This window comes from Garra rufa, chromosome 20, assembly GCF_049309525.1.
Source record: "Garra rufa chromosome 20, GarRuf1.0, whole genome shotgun sequence".
Taxonomy (NCBI): domain Eukaryota; kingdom Metazoa; phylum Chordata; class Actinopteri; order Cypriniformes; family Cyprinidae; genus Garra; species Garra rufa.
In genome coordinates, this window is record NC_133380.1 from 22780820 (window position 1) to 22802061 (window position 21242).

General features: G+C 36.4%; 1 protein-coding gene across 1 annotated transcript in view; it reads left to right on the forward strand.

Moving 5' to 3' along the window:
* The window catches only part of suclg2 (succinate-CoA ligase GDP-forming subunit beta), a 96475-nt gene that overhangs the window by 30259 nt on the left and 44974 nt on the right, over positions 1-21242 (forward strand). Inside the window, exons 2-3 of the mRNA XM_073825508.1 lie at positions 7527-7688; positions 13395-13537. Of these exons, the coding sequence (XP_073681609.1) occupies positions 7527-7688; positions 13395-13537 (305 nt within the window). The remainder of the gene's footprint in view (positions 1-7526; positions 7689-13394; positions 13538-21242) is intronic.

Consider the following 21242-nt stretch of genomic DNA (forward strand, 5'->3'; position numbering starts at 1 on the left):
AGCAAGCGGCGAGTCCCTGCAGCCTCGAGAGGCTGCAAACCACTACAAATGAGAGAGCTGCTGGGTCTGGTCACATACGGCCAAGACAGTCACATAAAACTCTATTCCCAGGCTAATTTTCTGATACAGCTTCTGTGTTTGTGTGGCTGCTTGCTGTATAAGATGTTCCCGCTGTACAAAATGAGATATATAGAAGTACATTGTATCACTAAAGATCATGTCTTAGCTATGGGCTTTTGTCATCACTTGTATGGCTGTGTTTATTTATATGCAGCTCCCTTTCACTCAGTGTAAATTATTAGTTTCGGTACTGCCACATGCACGACATATATATTTGAATAATAATAGATGCTTTAAAAAAACTCATATTGGACAAATTGAACATGTTTGAATCGTGACCAACTGTAAAATAGAAACATTGACCATTGGTACGCTCTCCTGGGCTAGTGACTGAAATATACCTCCAAGTGTGTCATATGGATTTCTGTTTTATGAATTCATATGATAATAATCATCAGCTTTCTTAACTGAACATATTTGTATATGGTATATGTGTAGCAATAGCCAAAAATACATTGAATGGTTCAAAATTACCTATTTTGATTTTATGACAAAAATCATTAGGATATTAAGTAAAGACAAAGACTATAGAATACCAAAGACATGTCACTCGTGTAGTTTTGAATGGGGAAAAATGCAACGGTCATCATGGCCGCGAAGCCCCGCCTTCTTAGTGAAAGAGCCAATCGTTGATGAGTAAAGTCAGCGCGTCACTGCAGCTGCAGTTAGAAGTCCCGGCTGCTATAGAAACAGTCGGCGCTCTAAGACGTGCGTTCAGTACTGCGTATGCGCACTGGCTCATCTAGCCGGAAAAATAGGCGTTTTTTTAACGCTATTAAAGCACAAGGAACTATATTTATGAGGCAGTTCTTGTTGGATTTCTTTGGAGATTTCAAATATGAAATTTAATCGTAAGTTTGGCTAACAGTTTTGGAGAATTTGATGTTTCCCCATAAAGAGATAGGAGCTGCACTTGGATGCCCGAGAGGCGTTTCAAAGATGGCCGCCGAGTGACATGACTTGTCTTAAAAGGACTTTTGTAAAGATCATGTTCCATGAAGATATTTTGTAAACTGCCTACCATAAATGTATCAAAACTTAATTTTTGATTAGTAAACTGTATTGCTAAGAACTTCATTTGGACAACTTTAAAGGCAATTTTCTCAATTATTTTATTTTATTTTTTATTTTTTTATTTTTTTTTTTGCACCTTCAAATTTCAGATTTTCGAATAGTTGCATCTTACGGTGGCCGAGAAGTGCAAAACACAACAACAATTCGCAACACAAAAAAACAAATCTGAAAACCAAATAACAAATCCAGAATCAAAATTACAAATTAGAAAACGCAATATCAAATCTAAAAACAAAACGGCAAACCATAAAACACAATAACAACTCCGGAAACAAAATAGCAAGTCAGAAACCACAACGACAAGTCAGAAAACACAAAGCAAAATCAGTCAAACCGGAAAAGGTCGGTATTTTGTGTGACCGACGTAGTCGCTGCTGATTGGACGAAACTCCTGTCAATCAAGACAAAACGCTAGATCGTCACGTGATTCACGTAGCCTCATAGTTCCAGGAAGTTCATAGCGGGCAATTGGAATACATTAGCTGTGTCTCATTTAGAAGGATGCGCCCTCAGGAGGTCGCATTCGAAGGCTGCATACGTCATCGAGGCTGTCTCATTTCAGAAAAGCAAGTAGGACACTTCAAATGCGAACTTCGAATGCGACCTTCTTTCACAGAAATTTGAAGGATGCATGAGATGTATCCTTTGCTACTACAGATAACCCACAATTCTTTGCTTCGCCGTAAACAACTTTCGTTAATTTGAAAAATGGCACCGGCAGATGTACACAAGCTAAGATGTGGTGTTTATCATTTAAATCGGTAAAAACGGATAAGGTTGTTCTTAATATCCTCCTATTTTTTGTTCTCTAACAGATATGCTGCAGCTCTTTAAACATTGAATAAAATTAAACAAGTAAAAGCATTTTTTTTTTTCAAATTACTTTACAAATTTAAAAATAATTTTCCTTCAAGTAGTGTGAGAGTGCAACGATGCTCTAAATTTGTTTGCATAGTAACGTGATAATTCCTGTTTCATTTTCCAACTGTCCTTTTTTTCTTTCCTCCCGTCCTACGAAGGCCATCTCGTTTTTGTTCTAAGTTAAGGACACTTAAGGTGTTTCTCAATGTCAAGGATACGTCCTTGGCAGGACTGGTCCTTCCAAGTCACTTCCTTCAGAGGCTAGGCGAGGCTCCTCTTAAGCATTCGGAGAACACATAAATGGAACAGGCTAGCAAGTGCACGTTATTGCGTCATTACCTCAGTGAAAGGTCCGCTCTTATCATTTATTTAAAAATAATTACATCCATTACGTCAAATTGACCCTGCACTGTTTAAACACACTTGACAGTCAAAAAATCAATATGATTAAAAAGGAGTTTATTGATTTAAAAACGATTATATTGCCTGAGTGAACAGAACTGCGTCCATAGCAATGCTCTGTTTTTCATGGCAACCGTGTGCCGTATACTTCGCGGTTGTCTGTTATCAAGAAATAACAGACCGGAATTCAACCAAGCCATTGTAATAATATTTGATATTGAAAAATATTTATAATTTAACAACTATTTGTTAAAGACTTGTCCTATCTCACAAACAAGTTTATTTTTTAATTTCCCCAACTACACTATTTTTACCCTATTGAGCAAAATGATCCCTTCATTCCCTTCATGACTCCGCTAACGTCCGACATTTGTATTTTTGAACAAGATAGCAAAGCTGCGCGCATAGGATTGTGGGTGATTTAAGAGCGCGAAGGCTACACTTATGCATCCTTTCCTGTGTATGGGATATTTTTCGAACGAAGGACGCAGTCCTTGGTTGAAACTCCGAGGATCCTCGACATTGGAACAGTCCTTCGACGGATGTCGATGACGTAGCATCCTCGAAATTCTGGCTTCCGAGGATCCTTCCTTGACATTGAGAAACGCCTTTAGTATACACATCCTACGGAGGATGCAACCTTCCAAATGAGACACAGCTATTGAGTTAGAGAGACAGAACTGCAATTTTTTGGTATTTAGTGACAATAAAATAATTTATTGACATTATTTATAAAATAATGTATACACGGAAAATGTAGCAGTTTTGTATGTTTATTCAGAGTCAAGGGTTGCCATCATCTCTTCACAGGTGCTGGTCATCTAAAGTCTTTATAAAAAACTGTATATAGTCAGCAGGAGCAACCTATAGGTTACATTAACAAATTGTGATGTAATCATACTTGGGAACTGGCACGTTTTTACTTCAGGTGGTTCTTGTTCTGTCGGGCGATATGCTCAATTTTCACATCGTCCTATCGTCAGCCTGTGAGATCGCCGATACACAATACAATCGTGCTAATTTATTTAATAATATGTAAATGTGTCAATATGTAATAAATTCCTTATTAGTTTTGCAAGGGTAGTGCCTGTGACTTGTGACACAGTTGTGCGTGTACAGAGCGCTGACGGTAGTTCTGTTGGAGGTTCAAGTTTACTTTCTGTTTCATTCTCTGCTATCTTCAGTGAGCAGTTAATGTGCGTGCATGAATGCGAATGAATGAATCTTTCTTTACCCGTCATATTGCGATAATGTTACCGCTGTATTTCTGATCGTTGTCATCAGTTCATGTTGTAGTTCAGTTCATATAGAATGTGGAGAAGCGATGTGCGTGTAATTCACGTGCATATGTTTAGCACCATTTTATCGCATCGTAATTCTAGTTAACGCATACAGATGTTACTGAGGTGAATGTTTATGTTTACTATATACAGGCAGATTCTGATATATCGTATTTAATTCAGCCTAAACCACATTTTACTACATCTGTTATCCTAATGACTGTCTACACTTAATCTATGTACACTGTATGATGAATAAATCTCTAACCCATTTTCACTGCACACATCTGCGGTGCTATCTACTCTATGCTTGTGTTTATACCGCGGCAAGTTTCTGAAGCATCCTAGAACCGACTCTCCGCGTTGCATCGCTAAAGTTAGGCGCCTTTTTGACGGATAATAATAATAATAATCGTCCTACTATCGTCAAAGGCATCAGCAACAGGCGATATCTCTGACTATCGTCGATACACGATACTATCGTCTATTGGCACAACCCTATTCTGAAAGCAGGATAGAGAAGGAGAATAACAGGAGAAATGGTTAAGTGATGCTCCATCAAATTTCAGTCCTGTGGCATCACTGATCCTTCACACAATAGTTCTTTAGTAGCTATGACGTTGAAGTGTAAAAAAACAGTAATAATGTGTTTACAATGATTACTGCTATAATACAATATACACAGTATACATTTTTGGAAAAATTGGCCTACCATGATTCTGAAATGAGAACTGCTCGCCTATTTTAACATTTTCATTCTCACTTAGGTCAGTCAATAAGTCTAGATCTATTAAATAACTCCCCACCCGCAAAAATCCCGTTTAAAAGCCTTAATTACACAACGATGGATAAAACGGCAGGAAGAGAATGCATAACCTCCCGTAAATCTACCAATAAAATCTATTAATAATCTGTTAATGCACAAGTTAAATTGATTAGCTGTGCTGATAATATGCAGTTCTGTTTTATAAATGTCTTACCGTTTAAAAGTTGATCACAGCGGTCTCTTCTGCTTCATCTCTACATCTCTTCTAGAACTGTACTTCCTGTATGTCTTGATTGACAGGAGTTCCGTCCAATCAGCAGCGACTACGCCGGTCACACAAAATACCTACCTTTTCCATTTTGACTGATTTGTTGTTGTGTTTTCTGACTTGTCGTTTTGTTTTGTTGTTGTCGTTGTGGTTTCTGACTTGCTATTTTGTTTCCGGAGTTGTTGTGTTTTATGGTTTGCCGTTTTGTTTTTAGATTTGATATTGCGTTTTCTAATTTGTAATTTTGATTCTGGATTTGTTATTTGGTTTTCAGATTTGTTTTTTGTATTGCGATTTGTTGTTGTGTTTTGCACTTCTCGGCCACCGTAGGGCATCTTGGCCAAATATTATCCTATCCTTGCAAAACCCTTATGACTGGTTTTGTGGTCCAGGGTCACATATATATTTTGATAAATAAGAAGTTAAAAAGAACTGCATTTTTTTTTTTTTTTCAAAAATATACATTTTACTTTGTCACATGATCCCTTAGAAATCACTCTAATATGATGATTTAGTGCTCAAGCTGAATTTTTTATTATCCTTGATATATTTTTGTTAATAAAAAGTTAAAAAGAACAGCATTTTTTTTCTCGAAAATATGCTACCAGTCAAAAGTTCTTGAACAGTAAGATTTTTAATGTTTTTTTTTTTGAAGAAGAAGAAGAAGTCTCTTTTGCTCACCAAGCCTGCATTTCTTTGATTCAAAGTACTTCAAAAGTGATGATAAAGACATTTACAGTGTTACAAAAGATTTTTATTTCAGATAATTGCTGTTTTTTTTTACTTTCTGTTCATCAAAGAAACCTGAAAATTCTACTTAGTTGTTTTCAACATAATAATAATAATAATAATAAATATTTTTTTGAGCAGCAAATCAGAATATTAGAATTATTTATTAAGGATCGTGTGAGTAATGATGTTGCTAAAAATTCGGTTTTGAAATCACATTAATAAATTACATTTTAAAATACACTACCGTTCAAAAGTTTGGGGTCAGTAAGACTTGTAATAATCTTTAAAGAAATCTCTTATGCTCATCAAGGCTGCATTTATTTGATTAAATATACAGAAAAAACAGTAATATTGCAAAAAAAAAATTTACAATATAAAATAATATTTTTTTTTATTTTAACATACTTTAAAATAGAATTTATTCCTGTGATGAAAAGCAGAATTTTTATCAGCTGTTACTCCAGTCTTAAATGTCACATGATCCTTCAGAAATCATTCTAATATGCTGATTTATTATTAGAATGATCAATGTTGGATAATATCAACAGTTGTGCTGCCAAATATTTTTTTGAACCTGTGATTTTTTTTTTTTTTTCAGGATTCTTTCATGAATAACAAGTTTAAAAAGTACAGTGTTTATTCAAAATATATATTTTTTATAACAATGTAAATTATTTATTATTAACTTTTAATAAACTTTTAATTATTAACTTAATACATCCTTGGTGAATAAAAGTATTAATTTCTTTTAAAAAAGAATAATAAAAAATAAACAATAACAATAAAAATGTACTGACCCCAAACTTAACTGAACTGTAGTGTATATTCAAATAGAAACCAGTTCTTTTAAATAGTAAAAATATTTCAAAATTTGACTGTTTTTGCTGTGCTTTGGATCAAAGAAATGCAGGCTTTTTCGTCACCACGTTTTATAGCACGCACTTCAACAAATCGTACTTATCCTAAACGTACACAAAAAGATGAACAATCGCTAGACACTTCTTCGGCAGATCGTGAATGTTTCTATTGCCATGAAATGGGACATGTGATTGCTGTTTGTCCATCACTGCAGCGTAAGAACCAGCGAAAAGCTCAAAACACGTCCAGAAGTGTAGCTTTCGTTCGTGTTCCCTCTTCTTAGCCACTGAATTATGTTGACCCGACGTTTGAGCCGTTTGTTTGCGATGGTGCTGTTGCATTATGTAATTCTGATTTCTGTGAGTTTAAACTCTTGCATATATATTTTGATATATAAGAAATTAAAAAGAACTGCATTTATTTAAATATATAAGAATATTAGAATTATTTCTAAAGGATTGTGTGAGTAATGATTTCATTGTTTCATTGTCATTCAATATATAGAAAACAGTTATTAGTAAACATATTTCAAAATTTTACTGTTTTTTCTGTGTTTTGGATCAAATAAATGCAGACTTGGTGAGCAGTAGAGACTTTAAAAAACATAAATCATACTGTTCAAAAACTTTTGACTGGTAGTGTATACAGTATATATATATTTTTTTCACATGATCTCTCAGAAATGATTCTAATATATATTTTTTTATAATCTATGATATATTTTTTGATAAATAAAAAGTTCAACATTTTTGAAAATATAAATTATATTTTTTCTTATTTTATTTACAAATATTTTGTAATACTATACATGTCTTTAATGTAATTGTTAATCAGTTTAATGTATCCCTGCTGAATATTAACATTTATTTCTTGTTTGAAAAAAACTAAACAAAACAAAAATTTAATTAAATAAAATGTAAATTTTGTACATTCATTTTTCATTATTTAATTTTTATCCTAACAAAAATATATTGATTTTAATCCAGAAATTATTACATAATTAATAAAAATGAATGAGATTAGAGAAAAAAGGTTTGTGCAAACTGTAATTTTTGCTGTATGTATATATTTCCCTGTAGTATGACACAAAAGTGTAGGGAAAAACAATATATGAAGCTATGCCTATAAAACTGAGTTCCAACATTTTTCTGTTGTCTGTCCACAGTCGTGTGCTTTGATGCTAAAATCAACTTCGACGACAATGCAGAGTTCAGACAGAAAGCTGTGTTCGCCTTGGACGATACCGCAGAGAACGACCCCTTGGAGACCGAAGCAGCCAAATATGATCTCAAGTACATCGGACTGGATGGAAACATAGCCTGTTTTGGTTTGTTTTAATCTTTCATACACATTAGCTTGTCATAAAAAGAGTAACAGTATACTAGATGAACTTCAACATGAAATAATGAACAACATAGCAAATGAACTTCTTCAAAACATCCAATTTTCAAAGGCTTCAGAAACCTGTTCCACATCAATCTAATGTCTCAAGAGATGTTTCAAAACCAGCTTTAGAAATGCTCTTCTTAGTAGTTTCCGGTGCGTTTATTTTAGTTTTGAGAACAGGATTTTGTGAAAGTGTTACCAAATGGGCGCCAATCCAGTCATCATCTCCAGCAGCTCTCTAACGGCTCCATAAGGGACCTGCCTGAACCGACGGGCTCTAATTAGCAGGAATCTTCCGGAAAAACGACTCAACCAAGATGATTGTTAGTCTACACATTTAAGTGGTCCCTCATTATAAATGACGGCTCTCACAGTAAAGCGCCAAGAAAGGGCCGTATAGACGAGACGAGCGCGGAAGTGAATCTAACTGACCTTGTCGTGTAGACACAAACGCACTCACGCACAATTTAGTTTGCACCTTAAAAGCTTTGTAAAGCAGCAAAGCGACAGCTGTTCAGCTGAATTTCACTTTATTGAGTCGAGTGTCAGAGCCTGTGCCAACACGTTAGCTCAGCACTGAAGAACAGAATAAGGGGAAATGTGTGAAGCCGGGAGAGGTGGGATGAGCAGGAAATGGCTGAATCAGTTGGCTGCCTTACAGCTCAAAGCACGACGAGATGGGACTCACTAGGCCGGCTAACACAGATACAACAACCGCTCTTGACACCCTGTATACTTTTAGTCAAACACAATTTGCTTTCCTTGGAAAGCAGTGGGCAGCAGATTTAGAGCTGGGTTGTGTTTTCATTCGGGTTGGGATGTGAAATTACTTTTTTACTTGCTTTTGCCTGTGCTTTTCTTGTAAATGTGCTGTACTGACAAGGCTACAGTATGTATACAACTATGTAAATAGCTCATAATTTGGAAATCCACTAGCTTTAAAGGGGTCAACGGATGCAAAACTCACTTTTTCATGTTGTTTGAACATAAATGTAAATGAGTTGGCAGTGTGTGGACACAACCACCATATAATGATAAAAATCCACCCAGTGGAATTTTTTTAATCTCTTTAAATAATATCCCCTTTTTCAAATCAAGCCATTCTCAGCTTCTTGGCTGTGAGATGTCACACCGACCAAGGCCGCTCCCACGATAGTTAATTGACACAGTCGTCTTACTTTAGACCTGTTCTAAGTGAGTTGTGAACAGTCGGACTGGCATTGTTTTGATGCCGAAGCAGGGATGTAGAAAAGAAAGGCACCTAAGCGTATGAGGTGTTTTGTTGTAGGATGTAATAATGATCATAGCAGTCGTCATTTACTCCTGACATGTGAGCCACTGAAAATGCAGAGGATCAACGTTACTTTTGTTTTTCATCTAAATACGTGTTTGTGCGAATCATTTGTGATCCAACTTCACGTACAGAAGAAGAGAGTATAAAGACCCGTTCACACCGAGCGATAACGATAACTATAAATACAACGATAACTATATTTGTGAACGATAGCTGTCTGTTTTTGTTGCATTTACACGACTTCAACCAGTAGGTGTCCTCAGCACGCACGTTTCGAGATCATCTAAACCAGTGGTCTCAAACTCAATTCCTGGAGGGGCTAGCTCCAACCAACTCCAACTCACACCTGCTTGGAGGTTTCTAGTGCTCTGTTTGCTGTGCAATGTCTGTTTGCTTCTCTACAATATTACCTGCTATTTCAAATGCACAAGCCCTTTAACTTTGAATGAAGTCTGATTAGCTGTCAGTGTTTTATCGTTCATTAGCTGTAAAAAAAAATGGTTCTGAAAGTGATCCCAACGATATCGTTGCCCTGTATCATTATAGTTGTTGTGTGAACTCTGCTATTCTCTTAAAGGGGTCATTGGATGCCCATTTTCCACAAACTGATATAAATCTTTAGGGTCTTAATGATAAGTCTATAACATACTTTGGTTAAAATGTCTCAATGGTAGTGAGTGTAAAAACATTCTTTTTACCTTATCAAAATCAGCCCTTTTTAGAGCGAGCTATTCTGTTGCATGTTCCTTTAAATGCTAATGAGCTCTGCTCACCCCGCTATTCTCTGCAGTGGGATGATGTGCCATAATGTTTACTTTAGTCGCATTTAGCCACGTTTAGCGGCAAAACTTGCTAACAAGCACATTATTAAGAAAGGGCATTTGCAAAGATGCATAAAAAACCCTTATACTCATTTCTGCTGTGGGTAAACAAGCATCACGAATGATTCGCACGAACATAGACACAAATGTAGATTGGGATCTGTTTTCATTTCAAAAACGAAAGTAACCCTCTGCATCTTTAGCGGCTCAGATGTCAGTAGTAAATGAGGACTGCCATGTTCATTATTACATCCAACAACAAAACACCTCAATCGCTCAATCAGAGACATTCTTGTCTTCCCCTGCCCCTGAGTCGACACAATGGCGATCGAAGTCGGACTGTTTCTGCTCTGTGAGGGTGGGTCTAAGGTAAGGCGCTCATGTCAATCAACTATCGTGGAAGCGACTTTTAAAGATTAAAAAAGTACAACTGCGTGGATTTTTATCATTGTAGGGTGGTTGTGTACACAAACTGCCAACACACAATGTTCAAACAACATGTAAAAGCGAATTTCGATCCGATGACCCCTTTAAATTTAAAACATTTTTTTAGAACGTTATCTTTATAGTTATAGTTATCGTTCTTGGTGTGAACGGGCCTTAAGGGATTTTTTAGGAATCTTTGCAAATCACCTTTCCTAATAATGTGCTAGTTTCACGGCTAAAGTAAACAGGACGGCTCGTCACCCCACAGAAGGGAGGGACGGGGTGAGCAGAGCTCATTAGCATTTAAAGGAACATGCAACAAAACGGGTTGCTGTAAAAAGAGCTGTTTTTGAAAAGCTGAAAAGTGTTGTTTTACAGTAGGGCTCCATCACGTGTGTGTTTCAGATAGAGAAGCGCTTAGTATACAGAGCTGTTGTTTACTGAAGAGCTGCGCAAAACAACGCAGATGAAATCCTCAAGCTTGTGCGCTGCTTGTCAGTGAACAGCGGCTCTGCATACTAAGCGCTGCTCTGTCTGAAACACACATGTGATGGTGATTTACTACTGATTACAGGACCGACTTTACTGACTAGATGTGCATTGGATATCACATGCAATTAAACGTGCAGCCCTATTTTTACAGTACCATTGTGAGATTTTATCCAAAATATGTTATAGACTTTTTATTAAGACTTTAAAGAATCATATCAACTTGTGGAAATGGGCATTGAATGACCCTTTAGGAAACAGTTTGGTTATTTTAAAACATTTAATACACTATAAAAAAACATTTAATATTGTCACATTAACAATGTAATCTATATTCTATTTATTAGAGCCAAGTATGAATCTCAACAAGTTAGTGTTTTAAGCAGTTTAAATTTATTTCAAAATAATAAAAAAGTCAGTAACAATTTAAACAATATATTTTATTTCTAAACTTTTGTTTCGCTGTTCTTTTTAATAGTTAACTTTGAACTATTTTTTAATTTTTCAGATCAGATCTTGGCAAATATTGGTCACAGACACAGAGATTTACTTTAAAGTGCCCCTATTATGCCATTTTAAAGGTAGTTAATATTGTTGTAATAGTCTCTTAAAACAGGTTTACATGTATGCAAGTTCAAAAAACACTTTAGTTTTCTCCAAAATTAGATTTATTTTTACCCCGTTTCTAAATGATTTGTAAATGACTCGTTTGAAGCAGTTCGAAGAATCAGTCTCTCTAAACCCCTCCTTTCAGTGAGCCCTCACTGCTGTGATTGGTCAGATGGTGCAGTCCTTTTGGATTGGTCTACCGCTACAGCGCAAAACGAAACGCCCATTGGCATAACTGAATGACAGCTGCGGAGACCTGTTAATGCATAGAAAAGATAGCCTCGATTTTACCCTATCAATTCGAGCCGGAGTCTGACGATGAAACTGTTGAAGTGTCACATCGACAAGAAACTGTTTTGCAAGCATGACCGGAGCAGGACGTTTCTCAGTGGGTGTCATATGTTAACTGTGGAAAGTGCTTGCAATTTGCTTTTGTAAGCGAACCGGACACATCTCTACGTTGTGAACTTCAACACTGTACAATCCATAACACTGCGTTAAGCCATCGTTTATCATTATCATTACTTAAACTAATAAGGCAGACAGACAGTCAAGCTGCATCAATCACAAGACTTTTTAGACTACATTGCACTCACAGCTGAACAACAGAACTACAGAAACGCAAGTTAGCCGGTTACTAAGACATGTGCGGGGTTGTTACACACCATAACGTACACAAAGACGTATTTTGAACGATCGCTAGAAAATACAATTATTAATCATACTTACAGGTAGAAGTTCAGAGGAGCAAGCCGGTCCAAATAAACTGGGCACTGATCCATTTTTTAAAACCAAGCGTTTGGTGAATCTCGCGTTGTAACGTTACTCCCATAGACTGTTTACTCCCCAAGATTGGAAAAGCAGTCATCAGTAAAATGACGCAAACACAACACAAGATTGGCATTGGACTGCTGAGGTGTTGAAAAAATTTATGTTAACCACTCATTCTTGATAGTTTCATCTTTCGGAAGGGCATATAAAACAAATTCACTCTCACAGGCTGTCACAGCGCAGGGCGTCTTCTTGGCATGATGTAATCCACGTGAAAATGGTAGGCCTATGGTTTGTGGGCGGGCAAGTTGTTCGCGAAATTGAATGTGGGCGGACATTACGCAAATGTGTAGCTCGTGACGTGTGGCCGTTACAGAAAAAAGATTCGAATTGCTGACGACTCGTTTAGGCGAATGTGAGCCGACTCTTTTTTTTGTTAGACAAAAACTTTATTTATAGTGCACTGTCGGCGTCACAACTTTGCAGATAGTTTATGTTCACATACAGCTACATGACACACTACATGAAATATCATATTTGAAAAGGCATAATAGGGGCACTTTAAATTTCACCAAGCTGATTATTTACTAAAAACTCCCACAGATCATGTTTTAATGCCATTTTAAATCTTTTTTGATGTTACAAAGCGGTTATATCAGACTGATTCTCGAATGAGGAACACACACAAACTCAAAAGGCGAGATTTATAGCAAGAACAAATCACAGACGAACATAACCAGTCATATCCAATCACATTGCGATGGAGACATTGCCTCCTCTTACATGACTCCCCCCCCCCCCCCCCCCCCCCATTCATTTCCAATTACCCCCCACCAAATTCACTGCACGCTTTAGGGAGTCTGTTAAAACTCAGTGGGCTCAGGAGAGGCAAGAGAGACATGGACTCCTGCTGTAACTTTATCTGCTGGTGTAACTGTTGGACAGTGTTTCTTTAGAAAAACAAGTAATATTGGCATAGTTTTATTTTTGTCCTATAAATTTGTTTCTCATCTATTATTTTGAGGAGACACTGCCTCCCTTGCCTCCTTTTTATCATGCATTTGTGTATTTGTTTAAGCCTAAAAGCTTTTTAAGCTAATTTTAATTACATACAAATAAGTGACTGGCACATTATTAACACATTTCTCTTTTTCTGTTTCATGGAAGATAGAAAGCCATACAGGTTAAGAATGACATGAGGGTGAATAAATGATGATGACATGATCTGTATCCACAGTTAATGGTGCTGGCCTTGCAATGGCAACATGCGATATCATCGACTTGCACGGTGGAAAGCCTGCTAATTTCCTGGACCTGGGTGGAGGTGTAAAGGAGAACCAGGTGTACGCAGCCTTCAAGCTTCTCACTGCCGATCCCAAGGTAGGAATGATTCTGTCAATCCGAACCAAAAATGTAAAAACCCCCAAACGCAAAGTTACTTTACTTCCACCATAAAAGATTAATATAAAGGTGTTTTGAGAGACTGTGATAAGAAATGAAAAAAGTTAAAGGCTGATCTCCTTAAACGTCATTACCGTTCTCAATTTAGTGCTACTTTGAAGTTTCCTCCTTTGAGATTTTGTTGACTCCTTAGGCACCACAAAAGACTGTGGGCTTGCGGCCGAACCCAGTTCTTTTTACCATCATTACGAGCTTGCGCTCTGATCAATATCTTCGCTACAGTCACACTTTTCAGCTCTGGAATTGTAAACACACCAAGACACACACACACCTCATAACTCATCTTTTCTCCAATTCTTTTCTCCCCCAGACACACACTTGCTGTTGATTACTCGCTCTGGAGCGCAAGATACTTTTTCTTGCAGCTTTTACGAGCTGAGGAGTTGTTTCTCAGATAATGATCCTTTTCCGAAGCAGACCGGAATTCTTGGCACGATGCTGATAATTTGCTTGTATTTGTTGTAAGCACACATGTCAATATGCACCTGATTTGGTTTCAGCTCGGTGTGTTTATATTCAGGATGCACTGTGATGTCTTCATAACACAACTCTGTTTACAATAATGGGAAACATGGAATTCATCTAGTATCATGTTCATTATGCATCAGTAAACAGGAGTGCTGGGATTTAATAGCAGACCTTGTTTATTCCAGCTTAAAGCATCAAGACTATGCATGTTTCATCTAAAGATTGCATCACTTCATATTCATATTGTTTCTTTTTAGATGAAAGATGCACTTTCGTTTTTCCATGAATTTATCAGCGAAGGAAAAACAGAGAAGAAAAACATAAAACTCAATGACCTTTTCCAGAGAATCAAACATTGTTGCCAAACAACAGAAAAATAAGAATCTGTTATAATATTTTTCCCACTAAATCATACTTGATTAGATAAAGACGGCAGAAAGAATGTAATGGATATTTCTTTCAAAGGCGAAGCGTATAGTTCCAGTCTCCTCCTGTCTCTCCAGCCCTCCTGTCATCAATGTGCTACCTGAAATGTTTTAAGCTCTATAGGGGTAGAGTGGCGGCCCTCCCCTGCAGTCACACAGTTCCCACTTTGGAGCCTCTGTGTACAGCGATTTGCATTTCACAGAAGTGTTCAGAGCCACCCAGGCTCTGTGGAAGGAATATTAATGGGAATGTTAATTATTGGATCCTCTGGCGGGATGAAATGCGCAGTTGCTTTCTATCTTCCATCGGAAATGTTTGATTTGTTTGTTTTGGGAATCTTTTCCCTCGCCTCCTTCAAATCATTCTCATTAATTTAACAATTAATTGGTGGTAGGATTCAACCCACCCACACCTGTCAACAAACGCAGCAAAAATGGACTAGAAAACCAATAATTCAAACGGTCCTAAAACCGACACCTGCGGTACACCGCTCATCTAGTATAGAAATGTGTTTGTTTAAAGGATTAGTTCCCTTCCAGAACAAAAATGTACAGATAATGTACTCACCCCCTTGTCATCCAAGATGTCCCTGTCTTTCTTTTTTCAGCCGTAAAGAATAGTTTTTTGAGGAAAACATTTCAGGATTTCTCTCCATATAGTGGACTTCTATAGTGCCCCCAAGTTTGAACTTTCAAAATGCAGTTTAAACGCAGCTTCAAAGGGCTCTAAACGATCCCAGCCAAGGAAGAAGGGTCTTATCTAGCGAAACGATTGGTTAATTTCGGAACTTTTACTATTAATTTCGGAACGGTTACTTTTTAACCTCAAATGCTCATCTTGTCTCGTATCTGCGATGCACATGCGTACTCTGTGTAATCCGGGTCAAGACAGTTAGGGTATGTCGAAAAACTCCCATCTCGTTTTCTTCTTTAACTTCAAAATCGTTCTACATCGCTGTTTTACCTTTTTTTGTAAAGGCCATTTGATCATCTTTGTATGTTCACTTTGTAAAAACTGAGTCGATACTTTGGCAGCGATGTAGGAGAATTTTGAAGTTGGGGAAGAAAAATGAGATGGGAGCTTTTCTCAAATGTCTTGAACTAGAACAAAAACAAGAGTGCATGCAGACCTAGACAAGACAAGCGTTTGAGGTTAAAAAGTATAGAACTTGTCAGTTTGTTTCGAAACTGACCGATCGTTTTGCTACTGTAAATAAGACCCTTAATCCTCGGCTGGGACCATTTAGAGCCATTTGAAGCTCCATTTAAACTGCATTTTGGAAGTTCAAACTTGGGGGCACCATTGAAGTCTACTTTATAGAGATAATTCCTGAAATGTTTTCCTTAAGAATCATAATTTATTATCGACTGAAGAAAGACATGAACATCTTTGATCATAAGGGCGTGAGTAAATTATCTGTAAATTGTTTTTCTGGAAGTGAACTACTGGGAATGTTCTGGGGATCAATACAAATTAAGTTTAGCTGACAGCAGTTGTCGCATAATGTTGATTACCACAAAAAGTAGTTTTTAGGCAAAAATACATTGTTTATAGCCGCTAGAATTAAATATTATACCTGTTAAAGGATTAGTTCACTTTCTGAACAAAAATTTACAGATAATTTACTCACCACACTCCTCTAAAATGTTCATGTCTGTCTGTCTTCAGTCGTAAAGAAATTATGTTTTTTGAGGAAAACATTTTAGGAATGTTCTCTATATAGTGGACTTCTGTGGTGCCCGCGATTTTGAACTTTCAGTTTAAATGCAGCTTCAAAGGGCTCTAAACAATCCCAGCCAAGAAAGAAGAGTCTTATCTAGTGAAACGATTGGTTTACAATTTATATAGTTTTAACCTCTGTCTAGCTCTGTGATGCACATGTGTACTCTGTGTACTCCGGTTCAATACAGTTAGGGTATATCGAAAACTCCTATCCCATTTTCTCCTCCAACTGTAAAGTCATCATACATTACTGCAGAAGTACCGACCCAGTGTTTACAAAGTGAACGTGCAAAGAAGGTCAAATGCCATTTACAAAAATGTAAAACAGCGGTGTAGGGCGATTTTGAAGTTGAAGGAGAAAATGCGTTCAGAGTTTCTTACCTTCTTCATACACTAACTGTTTTGAACCGGAGTACATAGAGTTCGCATGCACATCACAGAGCTACACAAAGGTTTCAAAACTATATAAACTGTACATTTTTTGTTGCGAAAGTAACTTGTTTTGCAAGACAAGACCCTTCTTCCTCGGCTGGAATGGTTTAGAGCCCTTTGAAACATTTTGGAAGTTCAAACTCGCAGGCACCATAGAAGTCCAATATATGGAGAAAATTCCTGAAATGTTTTCGTCAAAAAACATAATTTCTTTACGACTGAAGAAAGAAAGACATAAACATCTTGTATGGAAAGGGGGTGAGTAAATTATCTGTAATTTTTTGCTCTGGAAGTGACCTAATCCTATAACATGAGATAAAGAGAATTACCTACTAAACTGTGTAAAATTGTCGTAGACAAAAAAAACTAACTTAAAAACAAAATGTTTGTGCAGAGATACCAAGACAGGAGGTTATGTAGCTTTCTTATTTACATGAAGTAACTTACTAAAGATATTACAGTGCCTTGCGAAATTATTCATACCCCTTCATTTTTTCACATTTTGTTATGTTGCTGCCTTATGTTAAACTACTTTAAATTATTTTTTTTCAGAACAGAAAAGATCCCGTTGTTGTTGTTGTTTCTGGGAAACTTGAAATTTAGCTCAGGAGCATTCATATTGCTTCAAGATGTTACTACACTTCGAGTGGAGTTAAACTGTGGCAAATTCATTTGAATGAGTATGATTTAGAAAGGCACACACCTCTCACAAAAGGTCTAACAGCTGAAAATGCATATCAGAGCAAAAACCAAGTCCTGAGGTCAAGATAACTGCCTGTAGAGCTCAGTGACAGACTTGCGTTAAGGCAATGATCTAGAGAAGAGTTCAGAAAAAAATCTGCTGCTTTGAAGGTTCACAGAAGCATGTAGCCTCCATTATCCATAATGGAAGATGATTGGAACAACTAGGACTCTAGAAAATGTCTGCCAGCCCCCATCCCAGCTGACAGAGCTTGAGAGGTGAAAAGGTGAGGCAAAGAATGGCAGATAATTGCCAAATGCAGATGTGCAAAGCTTGTCGCATCATACCCAAAAAGCTTGAAGCTGTAAAGGTGCTTCAACTATGTACTGAGTTAAGGGTATGAATACTTATGCAATGCACTTATTTCAGTGTTTTATTTTTAATAAATTTGTAAAATTTGCAAATCTATTTTTTGCTTTGTCAATAATATGGTGTATGGAGTGTAAACTGATGTGGGGAAAAACTAATTTAAAGCAGTTTAACATAATGCTGCAACAAAACAAAATGTGAAAAAAGAAGGGGTATGAATACTTTTGCAAGGCACTGTACATTGGTGATGAACTACTAGTTCATCCACCTCCACTGTAGTCCTACTGTAAAAAATTATTTAGAAAAAATGTTAGAGCTTAACACTATATAACACAAATGAGAGCTGGATTTGCTTTTAAACCCTCCAGATGTGACCATTTTCAGTTTTGAACTAAGGTATGGCTGAAATTATGTCTGAAGCAATGGACATTATGCAAAATAACACTGTCGAGCATAGCTTTTTTTGAACCAAGAACATTTTTAAAGTACAGTGTTGTAGTTAAGCTCAGCTGAGGACTTGAAGCATGGAAAGTTTAAGCTGATGAACCGTCAGGCTGCGTAACTCGTCCTTTGGAGTCTGCAGGGAGGCAAATGCATTGTATATACAGTATAGACACTCCTTTGATATACAAGATTTATTTTATTATTATTCCGTAAAGCTACCTTCGCTGACAGCTCAAAGGAGAGGCACTTTTGAACTGTCTCCCACTCTCACTTTCTTAGTTCCTTTTTTATTCATTGGACATGGGGCATTTGCTCTCAGAGTCTTTTTCCCTCCCATTCCAACCTTATTAAAACAGCCTCTCTTTATATATATATAATCCTTAGGTTGATAGATGAAGGCAGTTCCATAGAGTGGACACATTTTGTAACACCTGGATTACATAAGTTAGTCTCCATCAATAAGCATTGTTCCGGCTCTTTATTTACGAGACAGAAATGTGGAAAAAGAGTGATGGAGAACTCTTTACTTTTGAACTTAGTCAACTCACACCACACACGGCGCATTGCAAAGTTTTATCACGGAACATGAATAAAACATTACACATTCGCTGTGGTTTTAGAAAAAGCCGAAAGCACCTGCTAGTCGAATCCAAATGGCAACGGCTAAACAACGCCATTATCCCACCCCCTCCCTCCGAAGTTAGATGTGGGAGACGTGGATGGATAGATGTTTTTGCTCATGGCTATTTGGTCCCTATGCAGTGTAGTTTGGAGTGGGAGTGAATTAGGGCTGTGGCGCGTCAGACGTGCTCCCAGGCACCGGGTGTTTGATGAAGGTGCTTGGCTGGGTAATTGTGACCGGTGGGGATTTCACCTGCCCTGGGTAGAGAAGGCTGCAGCACAGGGTTGTGTGATGTGTATTTGAGGTTAACTAGGAGCCAGCGCTGGAGCTTGATACTATTTCCTGGCCGCTGCAAGGTAAATCTGAAACAAATGTTGTTGTGTGCCAGTTCTGTCGGTCGAACCGCTGTGAACATGAATGTTACAGGTCCCGTACAGCACATTAATGTGTTATCTCAGAGATACAACTTACTCATTCTGTCCTGGAGATGACACATGTTTGCTCAGGGCATCATGGGATTGAATATGCCTCTCTTACCCTGAAATGGTGTTGGTGCTTGGCCAGGGAATCTGCCAACCTCTGTCAGAATTGGCCCATGTTGAAAGCCAGACAATGATGTAACTGATTGCATGAAGTGTCCACAAATATATAATCATCCTGTAACTTTTATGGTTTAGTCTTAAGTATTGGAAACTTCCAAAATAGTTTAATTTAGCATCTGTATGCCACCTCCTAACAAGTAAAATCTATTACATTTAGGGCCCAAGCATCACTGTGCGAGGACCCTTTTGAAATTGCGCAGTTTATTAAATGATTTTATGTTTTGATATTATGATATTTGTAAATCATACAATTTATTTTAGACCAACAGGGAACATAAAGTGAAGTTTATAAGTTATGAGATTTAAGAATGTACACTTTATATACAAAAAAATTTATAGCAATTAATTAACAAATAATTATTGCTGGGCAATGATTAATTGCAATTTATTGCATCCAAAATAAAAGTTTTTGTTTATGTAATGTGTGTGTGTGTGTGTGTGTGTGTGTGTGTGTGTGTGTGTGTGTGTGTGTGTGTGTGTGTGTGTGTGTGTGTGTGTGTGTGTGTGTGTGTACTATGTATATTTATTATGTAGATGATAGACGCACACATAAATCTATTTTAAAAATGTTTAGATCTATTTACATGTGTATATTTATATTCATTTATATTTAATATATAATCATAACATTTCGCTTAAATATTTACATGCATAAGTGTTTATTTATATATACACATAATAAATATACAGATTTTGAGCAAGGTGCTTAAAATGCTGGAAAGAACTTGAATTTGTTTTTTTTGTTTTTATTTAAGGGTTGGAAAACCCTTGAAAATAGCAATATTTCTGAATAGGTACTTGAATAGTGCTTAAATTATTAAAAGACAATGTGTCTATGAATAAGTGTTTAATTTTTTCAATAAGCACATAGCTTTTCACGAAAAAAATTCGCAAATCTAAAAAAAAAACCATCATGCTTGATCTAGTTTGAGAGCCCTAATTAATTTGTCAAATGATTCATCGCAATAAATCACATCCAAAATCAAACTGTGTATATGCAAAATTAGCATGTGTGTACTGTGCATATTGTGTATATATAGGTAATAAATATACACAGTACACACACTTATATTATTTAAATGCAAACTTTTAGTTTGATGCGATTAATCACAATTAATCGCCCGACAGCCCTAATTAATTAGTCAAATGATTAATTGCCATTAATCACACCTAAAATAAAACTTTGCGTTTACATAATATATGTGTGTGCATATTGTGTATATATACGTAATAACTATACACACACATTTATTATGTAAACGCAAACTTATTATTATTCTGGATGTGATTGATAGTGATTAATCTTTTGACAGCCCTATTTGTCAAATGATTAATCACAATTAATATATGTGTGTATACTGTATATATTTATATGTGTGTGTATATATACAATATACAGTACAAAATACATACACATACATATTTGGTAAACAAACTTTTATTCTGGATGTGATTAATCGGTTGACAGCCCTATTTGTTAAATGATTAATCACAGTTAACGTAATCAAAAATGAAAGTTTGTTTACATAATATATGTGTGTACTGTATATATTTATATGTGTGTGTATATATACAATATACAAAGTACATACATATTATGTAAGCAAAAAAATTATTTTGGAGGTGATTAATCACGATTAATCGGTTAACATCCCTAAAATTAAAAATAATAATTAAATAAAAAGCAATTATACATATTTTATATAGTACCGTTCAATAGTCTGGGGTCTGTATAGATTTTTGTAATGTGTTTTAAATAAGTCTTCTATGTTCATCAAGGCTGCATTCATTTGATCAGAAAGTAAAAATAGCAATATTGTGAAATACTATTTTACTGAATTTAAAATAACTCTTTCT